Source organism: Rhipicephalus microplus, chromosome 8 (genome assembly GCF_043290135.1).
Source record: "Rhipicephalus microplus isolate Deutch F79 chromosome 8, USDA_Rmic, whole genome shotgun sequence".
In the NCBI taxonomy this organism is placed as follows: Eukaryota; Metazoa; Arthropoda; class Arachnida; order Ixodida; family Ixodidae; genus Rhipicephalus; species Rhipicephalus microplus.
Window position 1 is genome coordinate 57,489,347 of NC_134707.1, and position 24,398 is coordinate 57,513,744.

The 24,398-nt window shown below is 45.9% G+C and overlaps 1 protein-coding gene across 1 annotated transcript; it reads left to right on the plus strand.

Moving 5' to 3' along the window:
* Nucleotides 1-5,646: 5,646 nt before the first annotated feature.
* Nucleotides 5,647-13,854, plus strand: LOC142769062 (uncharacterized). The gene is made up of 5 exons (XM_075871914.1): nucleotides 5,647-5,805; nucleotides 7,433-7,560; nucleotides 9,175-9,272; nucleotides 12,515-12,589; nucleotides 13,589-13,854. The coding sequence occupies exons 1-5, from the start codon at nucleotides 5,677-5,679 to the stop codon at nucleotides 13,750-13,752; spliced, it is 594 nt and encodes a 197-aa protein (XP_075728029.1). The 5' UTR covers nucleotides 5,647-5,676; the 3' UTR covers nucleotides 13,753-13,854.
* Nucleotides 13,855-24,398: the final 10,544 nt, after the last annotated feature.

Sequence of the window (24,398 nt, forward strand, 5' to 3'; positions counted from 1 at the left end):
AAGTCCAGCGTTGTTGTCGTTCCGCAGCTCTCGAAGTTCTCTCCCAGGAAACCTCCCGTCTTCAATTGGCCACTCTTCCAACTTCAACTTCTTCGCCGGAACACGACGGCTTCACACTCGCAGCGGTTGCCACGGGTCTTCGCTCGATAGCGGTAAACACACACTCTTGCCTGTAGCTCGAGCCGTCCCTACGGACCACAAACTTCGCCGACTATACGGCGGACTCTCTACGCACTCTGGCGCTCACTTCCGTCTCCTCCTGTTCTGTCACTACGGGCAGAACCTTCGCCGACTCCACGGCGGAATTCCTACGCGCTCTGGCGTTAACTTCCGTCACCTCCTGTTCTGTCGTCTCGGCCGCTCGATTAAATACCTTCCGCGCCACCTTCCAGAAATTTCTGGTCATTTCGTCGGCGCGATACGCGGCGAAAGCTGGGAAGAGGGCGAGACAGTTGGAATGCCCTCTCCGGCCGGTGAGTCAACTCGGTATGGCCCCGCCCCCTTCGTTCTGGAAAAATCGCGGGCTTGCTGGGCCGCCGAAGTGGGGTGAGGAGGATCGTCTGCGAAGCCGTGCTTCTGCGGGGAGAGCGCGCGCCCGGGAGCCCTGGATGTTTGCTTTCTTTTTTTTTCTTTTTACCTCGCGGCGTTTCTGCCGCCCGTTGTCGCAAGGATTTGGCGGCGCGCTCTTGTTTAGCACTCGTTCTGTGACACTGCCCCCCACTTTAAGAATATTATCTCATAATATTCAAAACCACACAAACGAGCGCGAACAGTCACCACACATTCTCACAGACTGTAACACCATCAGTCGCTCATAACACTTCACATTCACAATAGATCACTTAATACAATTGTACATTGTAATTCAATTACACAACACATGAAAACACAACCACAAGCGCATGAGTACAACACTCCACCACACATTCCCAATATACAAATGTACAAGGTTCTCTCACTACAACAATGGTACAATACTATACATCACATCACAGCACAACACTTCGACACTTGTGACACAGGATACCACAACATTAACACAACATAGGGCACTCAACACTGCAAACACATTCTGCTTTGGCCTCAGCACTTATCCTACGTACTTTGAGCGGCGCTTGCGCCCCTTCTTGCGGTGCTCGCTCGATCTCTTCTTGTGTTTCCACGTTCGGCGAGCCCTTTCCAACGACGATATCTGAGGCGTCGTCTCAGCCATCGCTGTCTCTTCCGACACCGTTAACGCGTCATTACATTCGACGGGTCCTGTCTGTTTATTTACCCGCTTGATCATGCCTCTACATTTTGCCCGGCTGGCGAACTCCGTCTCCTTTACACTGTCGGTCGGTTGAGGTCGTGCCGACGTAAGTCCAGTTGCTCGGCCCGTGAACTCATTCAACACGATCATCTTCTGATCCGCTGTCTCTTGGGCCGCGGCTTTACCTTGGGCTCTAGTGAGATCCGTCACGGGATGTTCCTCCACTGTATCTCGTGGCCGCTGTGTTGGCGAGGGCTCTCTCTTCGGGTCTTCTCCCAAACATTCTGGATCACTTGGCCCTCGCGCCCCGTCGATGTTTCCGATGACAAGGTCATACAGGGGGGTCGTCATGCATAAAGCAGTAACCTTCCCGCTGAAGTACGGGGTTTCCACCTCAATCTCTGCTTCGGGAAGCATCCGAGCTGTACGGTCAATTAGGCAAACCGGTTTCATTTTGCCTGTTAACTCACTTTCTCGTACCAGATTTCTCCGAACGATAACAGTGGAGCTGCCGGTATCTCTTAACACCGCAACTTTTTTGCCCGCAACTTTTCCAGGCCGCGCTGGCATTCCTTTCGTAACACCGGTTGGCTGTTTTGACATTACAGCACCGACAATAGGAATTTTCTCCCCATTTTTCAATTCTACGAATCCGTCGGGGACGGCATTATTATCGGATTTCGGTGCCACTTGCACACAGGATACCTGGTGAGTTTGGCTCGCTCCGTTTCGACATGCATCTGCTTTGTGCCCAGTCTGACCACACTTGAAACATTTGACTGCCGTAGGGCTCGTAAAGATCGTTCGACAGTTTTTCGCGCGATGACCCACTCGGTTACACAGAAAACATCGCTGCATGCTCTCTGGTGCACGCTTCTTTTCTTCAGGAGCCAATTTCTTCGAATCATCGGGACACTCCTTCTTTACCTTGGCCAAATTAGTGCCACCTTGCGCTTCCAAGAATTGATCAGCTAATTCAAGCATTCCTTCAAATGACTCAGCCTTCCTCTCTTTCAGATAAAGCGACAGGCTTGGGTGGCAACTAGTAAGAAATTGTTCTCTAATTAGGAGCTCTCTAAGTTCATCGTACTCCTGCGCTGTCCCTGAAAGTTCAATCCATCTGTCGAAATAATGGCAAAGTCGGGCGGCATACTGCGTAGCCGTCTCACCATCAGCTGGCTTTCCTGTCCGAAATCTGTCCCGGAATCCTTCCACAGTGAATCTAAATCGCTTTAACAAAGCAGCTTTCACCTTTGCATAGTTGGCTGCATCGGTCGGCGTCAGCCTGCCGTACACACTGAGCGCTTCACCACTCAAGCAGGTACTCAAAGCAGTTGCCCATTGATGTTCCGGCCAATTCTGGCTCCTCGCAATCGTCTCAAATCTGTGGAGGTACGCGTCTAGGTCGTCCTTCCTTTCATCAAACGCTACGAGCAGTTTGCTTGGGTTCAAGCGGAAGCCGTGATCTTCCCGTTCGCTGCTTTCAACTCTAGCTTGGACGGGAGTTTCGTTTCGCTGTTGAAAACGGAGCCGCTCGAGTTCAATTTCGTGCTGCCGCTGCCGTTCCCTTTCAGCCATCTCCGCTTCTCTTTCTTCTTTCAGCTGGCGCTCCCTCGCTTCTCTTTCTTCTCTCGCCCTTTCGGCTGCCAACTTCTCTCTCTCCAGCTCCAACTTCAATTGCTGCTCTCTTTCTTCCTTCAGCTGTCGCTCTTTTGCCTCTCTTTCTTCTTTCAGCTGTCGCTCCTTTGCTTCTCTTTCTTCTCTCGCCCTTTCAGCGGCCAGCCTTTCTCTCTCCAACTCAGCTGCCTTTTCTTCCTTGGCCCTCTCTGCCGCCAACCTCTCTCTCTCCACCTCAGCTTCTTTTTCCGCTTTGGCTCTTTCGACCGCCAACCTCTCTTTTTCCAGCTCGGCTGCTTTTTCTTCTTTGGCTCTCTCTTTTTCTTCTTTTTCCTTCTGGGTGACCCACTTCCGTAGTTCGGCGCCAGAAAGACCCATCTTTTCACCAAGAGCAACTAACTTTTCGAGATCCATTGTGTCTCGCAACTCGCAAATACAACCTTGCCGCGTGCAAAAAGTATCTGCCTAAATCAGTCTATCGGAACACTCCCCTGCACTCGTTAACGAGAACACTGAACAACACACAAAATCGTTCCGATAGCACTATCAGCAACTCGAGGCTCTTTCTCACTACTTTGGACACACTGTGCACCAAAAGGTCCTGTATCGCGGACGCCAGATTAATTGTCACACCAGTCCCGGTTATTAGGGAGGCGATCGCCGGGCTAATTCCAAGAGCCGAAGTATCGGCTCCCCGAACCGCACCACGAAAGCGTGGACAATTTAGAAGTGGTCCTTTTTGGCGCGCCAGCGGACGCCGGCTGTGGCCCAAAGAACAAGACAGAGCCGAGAGTTGATAAACAAACAAAATTATATTCTCATTAACGGCAGATCAAAAACAATACACACGTATGCACACTCCACAATAGTTACATCCAATACGTCACCAAACAGACAATGTACTACACAGTACAATCAACCACACTTGAAACAACGGACACAGACAACAATACGCACTACAATGCAGTCGCATGCATTGAACAACCAAGACACTTAAAGACTAAAGAGATATAAAACCTATTCAGTCCAAAGTCCTTGGAACAAAAGTCTGAATGATACTCTTCCGAGAATCACTCACTCAAAGTCCAGCGTTGTTGTCGTTCCGCAGCTCTCGAAGTTCTCTCCCAGGAAACCTCCTGTCTTCAATTGGCCACTCTTCCAACTTCAACTTCTTCGCCGGAACACGACGGCTTCACACTCGCAGCGGTTGCCACGGGTCTTCGCTCGATAGCGGTAAACACACACTCTTGCCTGTAGCTCGAGCCGTCCCTACGGACCACAAACTTCGCCGACTATACGGCGGACTCTCTACGCACTCTGGCGCTCACTTCCGTCTCCTCCTGTTCTGTCACTACGGGCAGAACCTTCGCCGACTCCACGGCGGAATTCCTACGCGCTCTGGCGTTAACTTCCGTCACCTCCTGTTCTGTCGTCTCGGCCGCTCGATTAAATACCTTCCGCGCCACCTTCCAGAAATTTCTGGTCATTTCGTCGGCGCGATACGCGGCGAAAGCTGGGAAGAGGGCGAGACAGTTGGAATGCCCTCTCCGGCCGGTGAGTCAACTCGGTATGGCCCCGCCCCCTTCGTTCTGGAAAAATCGCGGGCTTGCTGGGCCGCCGAAGTGGGGTGAGGAGGATCGTCTGCGAAGCCGTGCTTCTGCGGGGAGAGCGCGCGCCCGGGAGCCCTGGATGTTTGCTTTCTTTTTTTTTTCTTTTTACCTCGCGGCGTTTCTGCCGCCCGTTGTCGCAAGGATTTGGCGGCGCGCTCTTGTTTAGCGCTCGTTCTGTGACATACAAGAACCAACATTTCGAGAAGTGGATGCCAAGGCAACAGCTGCCTTCTTCAGCAGCATGTATACGTGCTCGCTTCCGTAGGCGATTCTGTTAAGAAGTACGAAGCGGGAGTTTGGCGAGCTTGGTAACCGTACTTCGAAGAGGCAGTTCCCGTGCTCACCAAAGCCCACTTCCTATTTCTTAACAGAATCATCTATACGCGCACGCTGTCAATTCTTTTACCACCACACAAAATGGAAGGGCATAAAAAAGCAAGCGCTTGTTCTGTTGCTCTCTTCTCCTCCTCCACTTCTGTGGTTTGGATGAGATAAGAAAAGCAAGCGTATACACGCTAAACTACAACGCGTGAATCTGGTACGGGACATAAAAAAAAGAAAGGTAAGGAGATTAACTAGGCCATGCCCATTTTGCCACTTTACTACCTTACACATAGGAAGGACATGCGGCAGTAGAACACACAAAGTACAGGATCAGTGTTCTGTGCATGCTTCTATTTGTCCTGCACCAAATTTACGCTTTGCAGTTTAGCATTATGAACCAAGCCTATCAGGTTTATTGAAAGAAAAGTACAATCGCCTCATTGGCGCTCTTTGGCCATCCAATGATCCTAACGCCATAAAACATCATCTATCATCGTAATGTCTTGATGGCCTTCAGCCGGACCTTGTTTTTGGGGTGCAAACTTATGTCGCATTGCTAGTGGAGGAATGGGAACGCTGGTGTAGCTTGAGCGGGAAGCAAGTGCTGGTGTCGCTTGAAAGGTGCAAGTGCCCCTTTCGCGACACCCTGCCGACACCTATGAATGTACTCCATGCTTTGCTTGACTTAATTGTTGGACTCATTAATATGTGTCTAACAAAGTGGTCGGTCTTACCATCCTTCTCTCCTTGGAACTAAAGCAAATACGTTGTTTGTCATTAGAGTTGTTCTTTACTCCTTTCTCACATCATTCTTTTCTACAACATAGGTTGCTTTACAGGTTCGGCGCCACAGGCAACATAAGGAACAACTATATGAGTATGGCGACCAAGGCACTTTTGGTGTTCGTCATGGTTGGAATGCTGGGCGTGAGCAATAGCGAAGAGGACCAGTTGGAGACGTGCTACAGCGTCAGAAATCAAAAAGAGTTTGATTGGAGTAAGGTAGTGCTACTTCTTCTTTTGCTATAGCAGTACGAACCACGCTGAACTTTTTCTGCCACACGATTTGATCGGGCAACAATGCCATCCTGCGAGCTGAGAATTCGTGTTCGTTTTTTTTTTAATTTGACGTGAAAGCGTGGTTTCAACTTTTATATTATACGTGAAGTGAAACCTATATTTCCAAATAAAAAAGAAGATAGCTGCCATGGCTAGCCCCTAGTTATTTTCCTACAGACGGTTTCAAGATAGCAAGCCTTGTACGCCGAAAAACTTCCGGTCACCTTATTTACTAGCTCCCATCATCAAAACTGAAAGCACGTTCTCCAGTTTTTTAACGGGTAAGAAAAGTCTCTCTTTAGTGTTTCAAATAAAATAAACGTGTCAAAGCTTAAAAGAATGTTTGATAATTTTTATCTAGCTCAAAAGAACACTCATTTCGACATATTTTTCCAAATAGGGGAAGCAAAGTGTAGAAAATAAGTGGACTATTTTCTAAAGCTCCTTTTGCCCACCGACGCGATTATGCAAATCGATAGACGAAACCGGATGTTGTCAAGGGTCTGTGTTTCTAAACAGTGGAAGGGTCTATAGATTGATGCCACTGCTGGGAAGCGCCGGCCGACGTTCACTATTATCTGCTAGTGTGAGGGTAACAACAGTTTATGTTCAGTAGGCGTAGCTTGAATGATTGCTAGAACTTATTTACTACTGACACAGGTTGGCTGCAGTCGGCATAATATGGCAGAACACTGGCTTTTTCCGGCGAAAAATTGCCAACGTAGACTACTATCTGTTACAAAATAAACTCTATATTCCTTCAAAATCGATACAGCGCTCGGGTTTAGCCCCCGTGCTATAAAATTATTCGTTATTTTACATGAGCACGATTCGGCGACATGAGAAACGTGGCGCCATCTACTGGCGGTGGCAGAAGAGCCCTGGTGTAACTTCATAGGAAATGGGTGAAAAACAATCTTACTTGATCGATTCTATTCTGAAGATTGATTCCTGGTTTTACGCCACAGAGATAAACTCCAGTATTATAATAAAAACTCTGTTTGAGTAGTAAAAAATCACGTAGATTCACAGTGTATTTATTATTTTGGCTTATGTTGTTCGCACGGGGGGTCTTCTAATGTCCACGAAAGCTGCGCGCTTGGTCTAGTAAAATATTCGGACATTACCTGTATGTTCCAGGGCTTTTCGACTGTATAGAACCTGGAGTTAATTTTGATTTGTTTTCGTCGTACACGTGGTGTTACGCTGTCCCATAGTAGAGTACCCTGTACTCTAAATCGTTACCCACTTACCCACTTTTTCTAACCCCCCCCCCCCCCAGATTATTTTCTTAGGCAGGTGTTTTCTTTTGGCTAGTTCCTAATGATTGACGGTAGGGCACAGTCGCCACCGCATTAATACGGCGCCATGGGCAGATGTCGCGAAATCCCGTGAATCTGTGAATGTTTTCACGCAGAACTTCAATCGCGAAAACGTACTCCGGTAAATATAACCACATCTGAAGAGGATCTTTTCTTATATTTTTCGCTCAAAAAGATAAACGCTACAAGAGTTTTCATGGTTTTTTTTTTCTCACCCTTTCCTTTCCATATTTCACCACCCCTAACAGTTCATGAAACAAGAGTGGGTGATTGGGCTCGACCAATGGGGAGGACATAAATACACCATGCGGGGCTGCGGTACGTACACGTTTAATCCGAAGGACAAGGGACACTGGCTTTTCCGCGAATACAGTCCGTAAGTTCTGTGCGTTTTCGAGCAACCAGTCTCCGCTTTCTTTAATCTAGATGCAGTGCACATACTATATTATCTCGGATAAGACTTCAAAGGTTTTTTACAGTGTGTTTAAGGAGATGCTGGTGCCTGCACGATTCCGGCTACTCACCTTTTACGTCATGCTACGTAATAACTCGCGTCACGAACTTATGAATAACAGTTAGTTAGTTAGTTAGTTAGTTAGCTAGTTAGTTAGCTAGTTAGTTGGTTGGTTAGTTAGTTAGTTAGTTAGTTAGTTAGTTAGTTAGTTAGTTAGTTAGTTAGTTAGTTAGTTAGTTAGTTAGTTAGTTAGTTAGTTAGTTAGTTAGTTAGTTAGTTAGGGTTTTACGGTGCAAAAGCAACAATGTCTATGATGCGCCAGACACTATATGAATAACAGTACAGCGTTGTAGGATTCACGCACGAAAATGTCCTATTAAAAGAAACGTTATCACTCCATGAATCATGTCTTATGTGTTAATGTCTAACTCTGTCAAGGGTCAAGTGATGTGTTTTGGGGAAACGTGGAAACAGGAAGCCTTATACAATGGCACGCAAGGAGTTGTCGGAAAATGTTAGTGAGTGAGTGAATGAGTGTGCAAGTGTGAGGGGAGAGGGAAAGCGACTGAGTGAAACCGAAGTAGTGAACTTTATTTGCTGTATAAAGGGTTCACCACTGCACCTCAGCGGCCATATCATTGGAAGCAGTCTTGGGCTAGCTTAATTCAGTAGTCGTACTTGTAGTTTTTAAGACTTGGTGCTAGACGGCTTGACCTCCCCCGCTGGTTTTATGACTGTGCCTGGACGCACACACCCTTTGCTATTCTATGCCAAAAACCCACGCCAAAACATGTAAATTCTTGTCCCCCCCCCCCCGTACCATGACATGAGAATAGACCATTTTCAAAATTGCAAAGTTAGCTTTCCTACTATGCAGTTTGAACAAGTAATGGCGGCTATAGTGACTTGCCGCAGATTGCCTGTTCAAGCGCAGTTTGCTTACCACGTGATGACGTGGAAAGTGTAGAGGCGGCTCTCTTGATATAAGCACCCGTAATTGACAAGCTCCCGCACGTTCAACTAGCAACGCATCTCCGCTTGAAGCGCGACTGGCGCTGTCATTACTCGGGCACATATACAGCGCAGAGAAGCACACTAGCGAATTAAGAAAAGGGCCCAATCTAGCCCCCCATACAAACCCCTCCCCTAAATATTCTTGTTGCCAAACACCTTCTACAAAGGCATAACGAGTATCGCGGTCCAGCGAAAATTCTCGATAGTAGAACACATGGTCTTTCTGTATTACGTGCTTCTTAACAGTGCACCCACGCCACGGTGGTCTAGTGGCTAAGGTACTCAGCTGCTAATCCGCAGGTCGCGGGATCGAATCCCGGCTGCGGCGGCTGCATATCCGATAGAGGCGGGAATGTTGTAGGCCCGTGAGCTCAGATTTGGGCGCGCGTTAAAGAACCCCAGGTTGTCGAAATTTCTGGAGCCCTCCACTAAGGCGTCTCTCATAATCATATGGTGGTTTTGGGACGTTAAACCCCACATATTAATCAAACAATCTTAACAGCGCACGCATGCTTTTTGCAGAGATTCGAAAGATCCCTACTACACCAAGAAAGAAAATGCTACTTTCGAGAACGGCATCTTCCACGTGGTAGAAGATTTCGATTGCTATGTGTGTGATGGTAAGATCACTAATTTTCTCTGTGATGGGAGTATTGGCGATCCGGATTAAAAGCGTTTCGCGGATACACAATCAAAACGATTGGGTCTGAAGGCGACGTGCTTCTTGGCCCCTTGTAACTACATTGTGCAGCGCTCGACATAAAGCCAACACATTACTAAGCCAAGGATATCACAGGGGCATTTTTGACAGTTCTCTAACTGTGTCGTAATTAGGAAGCATACGGCGAATGAGCTGAAGTGAAGGGAAGGAATTCTAGTGGTCGAACGCGGCAAAACTAAGTTTGTCGAGTTATAACTCAGCTACGCTTGCTTAATTTTTTTCGCGAGACAACCGTTTTTGTTGCAGCATCTGTATCGCATCTGCAATTAGCCTTTTTCAGGTAAGTAGCCTGGGCATGCGTGACAGCTTCTATGAGGTATGCACCAAAATTTTCGATGATCAAAATGCAATGTCATATGTGGAATAAGTGACATCTGGTAGCGCAAACTTGCTAACAGGGAGCTTCGGAACATAGCCCGCGCTAACGAAGTGTTCATTGCGGTTACCCGCTATTTCAGTCACTTAACGAGGGCCCGCAATAAGATAGTGTGTGTGAGGTATGTACAGTGGCTACAAACACTTGAGAGAAGGTTTGCGTACGCTATTATGAAATCCCTGAATCGTTTCCTGTCTCCCTCCTTTAAAAAAATCACGCGCAAATCCACGAAGTGAATGATTATCAGCAGGCGAAGCTGTTGGATTGTTCGGTCTTACCGCAAATCGCCCGTGACATTGACCCCTCACGCATGTAAATGAGTCACAAGTGGTGTACAATTATATACAATGTTTTTTTTTTTGGTCATAACTTGTATGTTATGTTGAGTTCCGAATTTTGTTTCGACTTCATTATTATGGGTCTGTGGTATCGTAACTAGCCTGAAGCTGACATAGACGAGGTCTGAGCACGTTCCCCTCGTAGTTGTTCGTTGTGTCCAGCCAAACGAAATGCACAAGCCAGTCGTTGTCCGTGACCAACATCGCCGTCACCTCCATCATGATCAGCGTAACCGCCATCGTCGTGACGTATGCAGTAGGAATATTGCATGTGCTGCGCCGTGATGGCTGAAAAAAATGCGTGGTCTGCGACGCGCTTGTTCTTCATCGTCAGCGGCGGCTACGGTTCACAACGCCGACACCAACGGAGGGACCTCGACCTTAAGTCCGAAAACCTCCCAAATGCAGGCCCCAGAGATTGCCTACCGGCACGCGGCTGGTCGATTTTCGAGGCCAAGGGCCACCAGCATCAATTTCGCTGATTTCCACCGGAGGTGCTGATGGGACCCGAAAAAAGGCCCATTGCACCACGAGAGAACACGCCTGCTCGGCTATTTCTCGGCGTACAGTGGACTTCATGCAGCCGGCGCCATGGGCGGTTGCGTGTGCGAGAACTTCCTTTGAACAACTTGTTGTTGTATACATGCGAGGCAGCTTATGGTCGAGCTCGATCCGGTGTGCGGCGTGACCACCCTTCACTGCGCATGCGTGCCCTCCACCCTCTCCTCTCCCACGTTCCGCCTCTCACGCCTCGCAACGCCGACGCAGGCGGCGTCTGTTAGCCTACGCTTGCTCTCCCTCTCTCTCCTCTATGCATTCCTCGCAGCGGCATTTACACCCCCATTGTGCATGCGCGTCCTCTTCCCTTGTCTCTCTCTCTCTCTTCTATGCTACCCTCTCTCTCTCACCTCGCTACGCCAACGCAGGCAGCGTCTGCTAGCGAGTTTGTTGATTCAAAAAACCGTATGTTCGCGCTGCACAACCATTGACTGGACAGCCCATATGTAGGCACTGGATCTTGACCTTTAAGGTAGTGCCGGTGGGAGATTTTTCATGTGCTTTGTTGAACGATGAAAATTCGAAACGTGCACGTTAACTAAAAGCAGACTGCGGGTACGTCTTTGTGCCCAATCAGAGTCATCTGTCTCTCATTGTCCATTAGCAGGGATTGACATGCTCCAGTAGATAACACCGGTTTATCAACTGCGTGCTTTGTGCCTCCCGAGGCTTCTCTTCAGCGCAACGCCGCGATGAGCGCCAGCGTCAACGCCACCGCCAGTGTAAGAGTTAGCGCCCTCTGCTTCGCATCTACAAATGGCTCCCTCCTGTGGGGGTTCGTGTAATCTTTTTGGCGAAAACCTAACCCTAACATTTCGCTTAAGCTCTGTGGCAGGTACTTCGACGATGTGCGAGTTGCCGTCGGTGCTGTTGGCGCTACCGTGCAGTAAACCTGTTTGAAGGCTGCCTCAGGCACGAAGTGATCACGCTGCGGACCTCGGGCAACATTGAAATATTGACACTTACGGCTGTCACCTTGAAGTATATAACTCTTGTGCAAGAACTGCCTATTGACATGATTTTTGTTTGTTTATTTGAGCCTCAGAATACGGCACGTGCCCACTCTGGGAGATTGACCAAGATTTTGTTGTTTTAAATTTAGTATATAATTTGAACAGTGGTGATGGAAAAAAATTAAATAAATATAAAAAGACTACTTGGTAATATGTCAGATATATCCCGTTTTCGCTGTGTGATTCTGCTAGTACATACTCTCAAATATATGTGTTGGATGCTAATGCCTTTAAATATATATATTAATAAGATCTAACAGACAATAATGCCAAGGAATGTATAGGGGAAGGTACTAGAACTATTGGTTCTAACAACTTCCCCTATACATTTCTTGGAACTATAGTCTGTTAGATTCTCAATAATATAGTGTCAAAACACGGAAAAAATGAGCCCTTAGGAATACACTTCTTCCTCAGCTGGTAATTCTTTTCATCCACTTTTCTTTCTTCTTTCTTCTTATTGACATTCCATTGGTTCTAATAACTTCCCCTGTACATTCCTTGGCATTGCTGTCTGTTATATCTCATTAATATTGTGTTAAAACACGGAAATACGAGCCCTTAGGTATACACTTCTCTCCCTTATATATATATATATATATATATATATATATATATATATATATATATATATATATATATATATATATATATATATATATATATATATATTCATTTTGTCCAATCTACAAACAGGAATAGTTTTCGAGGGCAATTGCGCGTGGTTCATCCCACATATCTGCTGCATGTATGAGTTGGTACACGGGTAATTCTCTGTTTTAGATTAACCACGCCCATCTTCTTTATCATCGCTACCCTGCAAGTTCACATTGCGTTCTCCTTCTGCGCTCTACAGATCTGGACCGCGTAGAGATATTGGACACCGATTACGACAACTGGGCCGTGATACGACACTGCCGACAAGAGAAAGGTAGGTGGCCATTCCAAAAAGCTCCTCGCAAATTCAATGTGAGCTCACGACGAAAAGGCTTTCACAGAAACGGGGGTGGTTAGGTTATAGTTCGGCTAGGGGAGTATTCGAGGGCTTTACTAGGAACCCCTACATGGGACATTTGTCCATGAATTGTGCGCAGTGGGCACGTCTGTTTTTTCTCGATAAGACGAGCATTCTTTGTGAAAACTAGTATTAGTTAAACCGAAAAGTGATCGAGGCTTGGAACATTAACAAGTTGGGAGAAGAGTGTGCATCGGCCAAGCCTCGATGAGTCTTCATGATAAAGGAACCATGTACATTTACACCCCATAGAATGTAATTAAGAGCACGTGCATGTGTCAGCTCGTTCACAACACGTTCAAGTATACGCATGACTTACAAATAGTTATTTGCATATGTATTGCTTTTTTTCAAGAAATCTTTCGATCTGTAATCAGGACTTGTCTTTTGTGCTGCCTCCTGACCTTTGTCTTTGTTTTCCATCCCAACTGTTTCTTGACAGTATGGCGGATAAAGTTAGGCCTGATTGAAATCATTACGGAGTTTATTGCCCCACAAAAACGTCGCCAATATGTAAGGGTAATACGACTGATTGTTACTCCAGCAATGTATACTTCCCTGTCGGCGAGCTTGGTCTCCGCGACGCTATGTGGCGTCACCAATCCACCCTCTCATTTTTACGCTTTCCGCGTTCTCAGGATTTTGGGGATGCTCGTAAGTGGCGCCATCTCTCGGCTACAGGAACAGCCCTCTGCCATTGCTGAATGGGAATATATATATATATATATATATATATATATATATATATATATATATATATATATATATATATATATATATATATATATATATATATATATATATATATATATATATATATATATAGAGAGAGAGAGAGAGAGAGAGAGAGAGATAATGAGACATATTTTGGTGTTGAAAGACCTCACGCCTCTTCTTCGAAATCCTCTTTTACAGGACGATCGAAAGCTTACGAATGGTTTCACGTTCTCCTCAAGAAAAAATTCGTAAACAGCGTTCCCAATGATCTCGTCGAAAAGGCCCGTAACGCCATGAAGAAGAAAGGAATCCGGAACTTTAAACAAGTGAAATTTTGGCCGTCACCTTGCGTGCTGCAGTGAGCAACCATCACGTCATGAGGGCTAGGTGGTCGGTCATGACGAGGCTGAGTGAGATCGCTGACGTGCGGTAATAAAGAATGGGCTACCTGCAGAGAGAGGTCGAATCACTGTTGCCGTTGGTATTTTTTTGGGGGGGGGGGGGAGGGGGGGAGGGAGGATGTATAGATGAATGCCATGAACGACGCCGACTCTTGGGATAAGGTCGCCACCTGGTGGCGTGTTAAGGCATTGGAAAAATTGCACTAGCCTCGTTGGAGACGTGCCAAATAGGACGAACGCATAGAAACGACACGTCGAAAGAATTGATCGTAGATGTCATGGTCATGGTGCATTACTCACTCTACGAAAGGCAGTGTGATGGGGCAGTGATAAATATGAAAGGCGTGTTTTTGATGCCTACAAAGTGTGTATTAAAGAAAAGCATGGTTGTGCGAAACTTTGATATAAGTATTAGACCTGTTAATTCTTCCTTAACCGAGTGTGTGAGCAGACTGCGGGAAGTATTTCGGGAATCGAAAAATGGCGAAGACGTTTTGGAATAGATGGAGGTTCTTATCATAATGAAAGTTCTGTAATCTTAATCACATGCTAAAAGCGCTGTGGTAGTAATGTATATCCACGTCTGGCAATAAACAGAAAAAAGTGACCGTGGCGCAGCGACTAGCGTGCATAGCATATGTTGTCACGGACCGAGAGATCGTAGGTTCGACTGCTATTGACGGAACATATCTCTTCTTTGTTTTCTGATCGCTTCTATCTTTATTGATTCCGTGCACTTCCGTGACGGAAATACGTCACTGTACGTTTGGTGGACCCCGGCACACAATACTCCCGCGTTCAAATTGATTACTTCGTACGGTTTTCGTCACTGAGCACCTGCAAGCCCCATAGCATCGCAGTGCACATTAGACAGACGAGTCAGCACAGTTCGACAGGGCTTTCGCACTTTGCGCACTGTGTACAGCCAAAATGACAGAAATTACTGTCTACAGGTCAATAGACGACCAATTCACGCATAGTTCATAACGTGCACCACGAACATATGACAGACCAGCCGCTAAAGTGTCCTTTGTAAGGAGGTGGTACGACATACACGTTCGTGCATTCCAGGCACAACGACACTCTTTTAGATGTGAAGCGGCTTTTGCTCGGAGCTGCATCCGTCCCTTGGCGACCATCCGCTCCCACACTGCGCATGCGCCAACTCTCCCTCTCTCCTCGTTAGAGTGCGAGGAGGTGGGATTAGTCGGGATGGAGGAGGTGGCAGAGTGCTGCCTCCACGTCGTTTCTCCTCTCCCGTTTATCTCTCCGCCACAGCTGTGCACTCGTATATAGTGTGGCGCTCGCTAGCACCGTTGCACTCCCCTAGCAGCGCTGGCTGTTCACATTGTGGCACACACTCGGTAATACGCACAAATGGGAGGGGACTAACATAACAAATGGGGGCTTAACATAATTAAGCGGTACACAACATATACACTACTCCACACAGAAATGAAACATGCACGGAAAAAATACAAATGAAAACAATATATGAAAACACAAGTGGACAATCGCGCTGCTTCGCATCTGCACATGGTTCCTGTTAATGGGAGAGGGCTTACTTTCAGCGTCGGAGCAGGAATAAACTTTATTATTCAGAAAGGTGAGGGAAAATGGGGGAAACCTCTCGAACACCCAGGGCCGTGGCGGCATTTCGTGGCGGCCATGGTCACTATACAGCTCACAATGTTCAGATCAACCAATTGCCTTGGCTTTGTGTTTGTGCCATGGTAAAGCGGGCTCATGGCATCATTTTTGGACAATATAGTGAGAGATCGTTCAATTATTTTGAGAATTAATTTCCAATTTCTAGCCGCGCGCGGCGCTGTTTGGCTCGCTTGTTTTCGGGAACCTCGACTACCGATCAGAAGCGTTTTCTGAGCACGTTTAAGAAGTACTGCAGAGCCCCTTTAACGCAGCGTTGAGGATTTCCGCAAGATTTATTTCGGTCATACAGTTCTCACGCAACCGAAAATCAGGGGTCTGCAATATCGATAATCCCAGTAAGAAGAAGAATGAATACGATGAAAATGAGAATTATGACAGTGTTAATTGTAATTGCTATTTCACTTTTAAGCGCACCACTCATGTCATCTTACAAATTAAAAGACGTAGCAGTATGAAAAGTTCAGCTATTAATGGGTGTCTTAGACAAGTTGTGTATTCAAAAGAGGGGTGCGGATATAAAACTTTATTTCGTTAATTCAATTAGAGATTTTAAGAGGAATTTTCAGCAGCTCTCAAGAAAAAAAAACTATTTTAGAAATGGTCTCACTCCGCAAAAAATTATAGCAACAAAAATGACGCTGTCTTTCTTTGCTCGTCATTCGAGTGATAGCACTCATACTGCAGGTCCATTCTGGATTGGGACAATCGTAGAATGACGAGAAATTTTTCTTTCTACCTGCCCGACCAGAAAGAGAATAAAAAGACAGGCTATGTTGGCTGTAACCCCGAAACCTTGTCGACTACAAAAAATACCATAACGCCGTTGGAAAAATAGCCTATTGTAATGCCTCTGGTGTCTGTTCCTTCATTACCGTGGGCGTTATCTCACGTCGACGTTAGCAGGGCCTTTCGATTTGTGTGCAGGAATGATGGAGAGAAACGCGAACGGCACTGGGTGTGGTTTTCGTGATGCGCTGACTGCGAAAGCAATAAAAACACGCAAGGATGGTTTTTGAATGTAATGTGGAAGAGTTTGTGTTTACCAACCAGGCCACAACCGCTCGAAAATAAATGCGAAACAACAGAAACGTAGATGTCGCTGCGTTCGCGTTTTTCTTTTTCGTCCACACTATGCGCGAAGATAAACTCGGAATGCCGTCGTTCTACAGGCCACCTTAAACGGAATCGTTAGTTCGGGTGAGTGCTAATATGAAACAAGCATTTCCAATTGGTACTAATGCTCCACGATTTTGTACCAGTTTCGGTCACCCAAGAAGAAGTGACGAAAAGAGAAGTCACTTGGTTTTAAAGCGACACTGAAGAGGAACAATTACCTAGTTTAGATTGGCAAACTGCACTCTGGGAACTCTAATGCTATATGTTTCACTATCTTAAGTTCATTATTCGTGAGGAAAATCAAGGTTGAAACACATTTAAAAATTTCACGCTAGAATTTTTGTGCGTGACATCAAACATTTCCAAATGTATCTTCCGCATTTTCGGGACATTGGCGCAATGAGATTGTCGAGAACTTCATAGGCCAGAACTATGGCACCCACAGATGATGATGTGTTTCAATTTTATTGTTAAACGCTAGTAGAGTTCAATAGACGCCTTCAAAGTCAATGATGTCACGGTGTTCTATGCGGGAATCTCTAGGTAGCGTCTCCACAAGCATTTGCTCTTCGCACGTTTTTTTGCCCACCGAGCGTCATATCGCAGTAAGAGGGGTGTGTTCAGGATTGTGAAATCGTCCTTCCCTATTACGCGAAAAATCGTTTTTCCTTTTTGTTTCCTTCTTAATATATGCGCGCGTTGCTCAATACAATCACGATAAAATGCATAAAGAATGATAAGGCAGAGCAGGAGCACGTATACGATACCTTATCGCGAAATTCATTCCGAGTCACTCGCTTACAATCGAATCGGTAAACTTCCCAACCAGCGTATCACCGCCTTCGTTAAAAACTTGACTGCCCATAAAATAGCGCACCACTAGTTCTACCATTTCGGGTAGTATACCTTATTTTTCTTTTCTCACGCTGTTCAACACGTTTGCTTACAATAAGCGAAATTGTGACAACTGCACAGTACTGAAAAATTCAGTGCTCGTGTTGTATGCTTTTCTTTTTTGTCGTCCATCCTTATTTTTCGGTGCTGCGAAGTTACTCCAACCACTTACGTTACAGGCTGCATCACTGTTATGCTTTAATATACTTGTACATTTTCATAGCATATGCGATAGGTTGTCATTTCCCTGCTTATTTGTCGCCTAACTATAAATCTGAGTGTATTAGGTATGAGAGCTGGCCTCGGATAAGATCGGGTTTGTAACTCTCGCCATTGTAAAGACTATTTTTGCGTAATTTGGAGAGGGATGGAGGGTACTCATTAGCCCGCATTCCTGTATGAAGTGTCAGTGTTACATTTTATTTATACGTGTGATGTGTGCTGATCTGTATGCATAATACTTTCGATGCGAATGCTATGTAAAACACTCGGTGACATGTGTCATGTATGTGCTATTATCATGTAAGAGACCCTGGGCCTTCATCAAGCTACTGCGACAGCTTTTTGCCCAGATGACCCACCAGATTGTTTTTCTGGTAAATAAAAATTTATAAATTTAAATTCAAATTGAAATGTACGCCTTTTCGGTATGTAATATTTTGTGATTTGGTGAAATGTCATTTCGTCTTCCCGCTACCACCCATCGATAGTCGTTAGTGAACACTCGCTTTTTTTAAGTTTCGAGACTATGCCGATGCGATGCGAGCTTTGCACCCTATATTACGTGCGCGGTTCGTATTTGTTTTTCGAACTATTCCTTATTCTTTCTTGAACCCGCAACGGTTTGGTGGAATCGTCCTGCGCATTGCCGTGGACGTCGCAGTACTGGCGCTGTTGTTCATTTTGTTGCATACAGCAATGCCAATATCGGAGCAATGTTGCAGCCTGAAAGGACAGAAAAAGGTTAATTAGGATAAGGTATCGAGAAGGAGATGCATTTGCATCTCATCTTGCTGTATATTTAGCTGTCAACAGGTTTTTTTTAAATTGCCTTTTTAGCTGAAAGCCTAAAGGGGACATAGAATGGCTTTACTAAAGGTTATTATTGCCTCACTAATTCACCACGCAAAAATTTTCGGAAACCGTTCTGTTCGAACGGAGTTACAATGATTTGTCGCACGTTGCAATTGCATTCTCTCTTTTTTTCTCATCCCGAGAAAAGAGCTGGAACCAATAAGCAGGGAGTGTTGGCACGGATGAAGAAAATGCGTCTCGTGTGCCTCGTGACCTCAAGCACTTTTTTCTCTCTCTTTTTGTTCAAATGCCCTGCTTTTCAGTGCGCTTGCACGCGCACGCTTGGACAAGTCACGGTCTCCCACGGCGGCCCCAGTAATAACCGAGCACGCCATGCACAAATCAGTCAATGGCTCATACTTGGCCTGGGACGTTGTACCTCTGAGCCTGTAGCGTTATTTGTCGAAAGAAGATAAAGTGACTTTTAGCAGACTTTGAGAATTTATTGCAACTTCTAGGCCGCGAGCCATGTTAATATGTGTTTACTGGAGCCTTTTCCTGACTATGCTCAAGGAGAGTTGTATCAGAGCCGTCTACAAATATTTAAGAGAGAGCAAACTCGTCTTTCAAAATTGTTGTCACTGCCTCTTTGCTCTGATGCTGACCTTATATGGTCACCCTTAAGAGGTGACTAACGTTACCTTTTATGTGTAACACACTTCTTATGCGTGACGATAAATAGGAGGATTTGCACCGGAATCGGAACCAAGCATTCTGTGTGGCAGTACGGTGTTTTACCCCAGGCCCAAGCCAGTGATGGAAATAGCTTTGAAAAAAAAGTTTAAAAAAAAACATCACCACCCAATAATTCCGTACAGATGGTCCAGCAGTGAAATGGAAACGTTCGGCCACATTTGGTTGCGGACGTCGCAGCCGAAGCCGAAGTGCCACTCTAGAAACTCCCGCCGAAAGTAGGCGTCCGCCCTGGCGAACGCATTTCCGCCATTGCCACGATGACGATGATCTGCCCGCAACACCGCTTCCTCGGCTCGCTGTTGTCACGTGTATTAGGTTCGGAAAGTTGTCGGATTTTCGGGGCGCAGTTGCTGCTTGTGCTTCGCAACCCGGGGCCTGTTCCCGTACTCGTATTGCTAATCGGCCCGGCGAACATGAATTTCTCACACGCATCAGCAGTTGGCGCTGTTTTAGGGACGAAGTTCCCCTTTTAACCTTGTCACGCGTCACACGTAACTGAGAGAATAAGAGACGAGAGAAAAAAGAAGGCAGTATCTCACGAACAGCTTAGTAGATGGCGCTGTCCCACACAAGTACATACAAGCTGCAACTGAGTGAGAATACTCTAGATGGCGCTGTACCGCTACTCTCCGAGGGGCTGCTGCGCGGGCTGTGCCTGGGTACGCGGAGAACGATGGCCTTTCTGTCTCTTGGATAGTCACCGTACATAGCGGATTGTTGGCGGGGCATGGGCGAAGCAGGAACGGTGGGCATGTTGAGGACGCTTGCACTTGGATTCTTTGGCTTGCGTCTCGTCGGCGTTACCCGCGCGCCATTTGCATTCTCGAACGTGATCGGATGCATGGACGCATGCACGGACGGATGGACAGACGGATGAATGGACGGACGGACGCTTCACTCCACTCATCATAATTCACTCCGTGTATATGCTGTGATTTTTTACAATATTCTACTGTTCAGGCGTTCTTACGATCCGTTTCCTTTCCACGTGGAAGTTATCACGCCCACCGGCTGTTCGGCTCATGACGTCAGACCAGAGCGCGCACCCTAAACTTCTATTCATTCGCACTTAAGCAAGAAACGACGCGGCCTTCTAGACAGTCCCCTGATTACGTATCCACATGACTTAAGGTCGCTTAAAGATTGCTCGATTGATTGATATAATAACTTTATTAAATACAGCCTTGAAACTAGGTTATTTAAGGCCGAGGTGGGTCGTGTCCACATCGGCACCACTGGTTAGAGTTGGGTGGCTTCGTTGTAAGCCTTTTGAACAGCCCTTAATTGGTCTTGTAGTTCTTCGTTCTCGACAAGTCGCACACGCCAGTTCGTCCTTTTTTGCAGTTAGCAAGCAAGCGATGGTACGCAGCACTGGATGCTCTTAAGTATGCCAAGTACAAGATTTGTAACGAGAGACTTATCTATTCCAAAAATGGTGAAGTTGTTTCATTCATAAATCACACTTATCTATCCGAAAGGAACCACCATTATCTGTGCCTCTCTCATTTCTTGTTTTTATCCTTGTAAACCTGTGCGTTCTTTAAGGAAGTGCGCGCACACTGAAATATTGGTGTAGATGATTGATATGTGGGGTTTAACGTCCCAAAAACCACCATTTGATTGTGACAGACGCCGTAGTGGAGGGTTCCGGAAATTTCGACCACCTGGGGTTTCTTAACGTGCACCCAAATCTGAGCACGCGGGCCTACAACATTTCCGCCTGCATCGGAAATGCAGCCGCCGCAGCCGGGATTCGATCCCACAACCTGCGGGTCAGCAGCCGAGTACTTTAGCCACTGGACCACCGCGACGGGGCGGAGATATTCGGAGAAATTTAAAGAAAAATCACAGCATATCCTCGGAGTTAATGATGATGAGTGGGATGAAGCATCCGTCAGTACATCCGTGCTTCCGTCCATCTGTGCGTTCGTTCTTGCTTCCGTTTGTCACTGCGTCAGTCCGCCCATCCAGGCGTCCATCCGTGCGGCCATCCATGGGTCGATCTCTCCGTCCGTGCGTCTGTCTGTCTGTCTGTCTGTCTGTCTGTCTGTCTGTCTGTCTGTCTGTCTGTCTGTCTGTCTGTCTGTCTGTCTAGTGAACACTCCAAGTACCGCCATCTCGCATCTATTCATCATATATTGATTATACAAGTACCGCCATCTAGCGGACATTCTAAGAAATAAACCTGTGACACATACTGTGGCACATACTCGATAGAGGTGGTTACTACAGAGGACGATCGGGTGACGCCTTAAGGAGATTCGCCCCTTAAAAAGTATTCTACCAGAGCGCAGAAAACGTCTGTGGGACGACACAAGCCCTAGTGACTCGCATTGTGATTCTCTGTCGACTAATGCGTCAAATTCCCGTTACACAACTGCAAGGCTTTCAGCACTGCGTTCCAAGATCTTTCACGTGGGTTTTAGCAATTAAGTTGTAATTTGCATGTAATTAAATACTTCATCTTTCTGAAGTCAGTCGCGTTTCATTTTGATGTAAAGAGAATGAAAACACGGGTTCCTGATGTGCGCGCAATTAAATTTTTGTTGCATTATCTTTGAGGAAAGAAAAAAAAACTAATGCTTTTGCCGATAGAACTGGAACGTGGCACATCAAACTATAAATTGAACACTGTAGGGACTTCACGAAAGGGATCGGCTATGGTCATATTAAAGTCGTTGAAGGACTGTATGGTCACACGTAGGAGATTGAGGTTAAGTCAAGTCGTATTGACTATTCGGATGGTTCAATTGATCTGACGAAGACGTAAACTCATGTCTTTTAACCGCGCTTCAGTGAACCGGGGGCTAAAAGTTGGAACAATACGTTGAAGGTAGGTGAGCTGGAGACTGACAGAATTTTATTTCTTAAATGAAAGTCCCCCATTTATGTTTGCGCTTGATACCACGTGGTGACACAATCGTTCTTGATTTACGCGAACATTTCGACCCGTTATACAAGCGATTTTACTCAAAATTGTTAGCGTTTTTGCAAAACATTTAACATTCTATGTAGGCCCCTTTCCAACCGAATAATTCAATCCACCTGAAACATTATACACGCGATTTCTCAAAACGCTCAAATATCACAGCCGTTTGTTCAAGGTAGAGCAAGGACTCGCTGGCTGGATTGCGTGCCGACCGGTCGTGCCCCCGCGATCTACGACGACAGCGCAGCTCTGGCCGACTGGCCTCGCCCTACGCCATCTCCTGACGCCGACTAGAGATCTCGCTGAGTGGTGCCTTGTCCTCGAACTTCTGCGACCGTGTCCATCTTTCCCATCTTCTCCTTACTTCTGGATGTCGCCGTCCCAACGCCACGCTCTCTCCTTCCCCTTCTCTCTATCTCTATATCTTTTAATCATATCCTTTTAATCCTTCCTTTCCCCCATCCCTCGTGAGCTACTGTTGAGGTGCCGCACTGCGGTGCAAACAGTTGCGGGGCTCACTTTTATCTTCTTTTCACTTAATAATCATATAAGAATAAGGTAGAGCAATTACAGGTAAAATTGCAAACCACTGGTTTCTAGCGCAAAGCTACCAAAAATACAAGCGGATTTCTCAGAAAAGAAGGTTATTAGTGACGGATGATTTGCTGTGGTCAATGAATGCCTCCCGGAAACAACGCGTTTCCGGGGCACTTGCTCTACCAAGTGAGCTACCCAGGATGCTAGAGCGATTACCAGAGTGAGGGTGCAATGATTGAGGACTGGAAGGACAAGGACATTGTATAATGCGAACTAGCTTCTGTGGTGTCCATCAAAGTGGCGGAAGGATTACGACACAGAATATTGACGACTATCTCCCGATTGACATGCATCTTGCAGGATTATTCGGAACTAGGATTCAATACTGATTGTAGAATAATAACGGCATCCCCTTAGTCTTCAGTAGCTTTATGATCAATTCAGTGGAGCCTCTAGGTGGATGGTTGGTGGAGCACAAACCTTGCACCCATCCTAATTTTTTTTTACATTTTGTATGTATACTCAAATTTTTACGGGTACTCGGCTGCTGACCCGCAGGTCACGGGATCGAATCCCGACTGTGGCTGCTGCATTTTTTATGGAGGCGAAAATTCTGTAGGCCTGTGTGCCCGGAGTTTGGGTGTACGTTAATGAACCCTAGGTGGCCTAAATTTCCTAAGCCCTCCACGACGTGTCTCTCGTGATCATATGGTGGTTCTGGGACGTTAAACCCCACATACCAATCACATGAAATAAAATTTTCACCAAAACAATCTAAGTCAATGCGGGATCGAAAACCTAACTTTTTCGCTCTTAGAGGGGTCAGTAAAAGGAACATGGTCCATCTAATTCAGTTTACTACGTGCTTTAATGTAATAATCAAACGATCGTCGTGATTTGCTGGCAATACGTATAGAGGCCAACGCATAATACCACAGCGACTTGCGACTTGCAGGAGACATTGCACTTCAGCAATTATGGCGAGGACTCCCTAAGAGAAAAATAATTATTGAAGACCTAAACCCGGAGGGTATATAGGGCTGTGTATGAATGTGCTCAAGGTAAATATGAGGATTGACGGTTACTTCATTGGGGATTACATCATTGAGGATTACCCCAGGAGGAGTTTCTATATACAGTTTCTTCTTAATCAATGACCAGCAATAAGTAAAAAGCGATAATCCTGGCAATATATACGACAATTCATGTCTCATGCACTGAGTAACTGTAAATAAACTTCAAACTTCGTACTGACATTGATTACGCTGAAGGTAATTATTATGACAACGTTAATAAAGATACTGAATTCTTATTTAGGGCTGCTGCTTAACTCCTCCCAGAAATCAAAAGACAAGATAATATATGAGGCTTGCCACTGTGACGTCTTAAATAAGTTGTAAATTAAAAAGCGGGCAGCTGATATATAATTTAAAGAAACTCACAAAACATGAAAGACAGTTGTCCGCTTCTTGTAAGGAAAGAACAACGGACACCGTTTCATCCAACAAAAAGATAATAATTTCAAACTAAACAAAGCGACCTTTGTTCTTTCGTCAGTAGGGTGACAACAGTCATCCTACAGCTTCACTCCGGTTTTAACTTCGCGTACAATGGTGTCGAAAACTTTGATGATTGCTGCCCGTCAACAAAGAAAAAAAAAGCAACGTCGTGCCAGCCATAATGTCTGAGC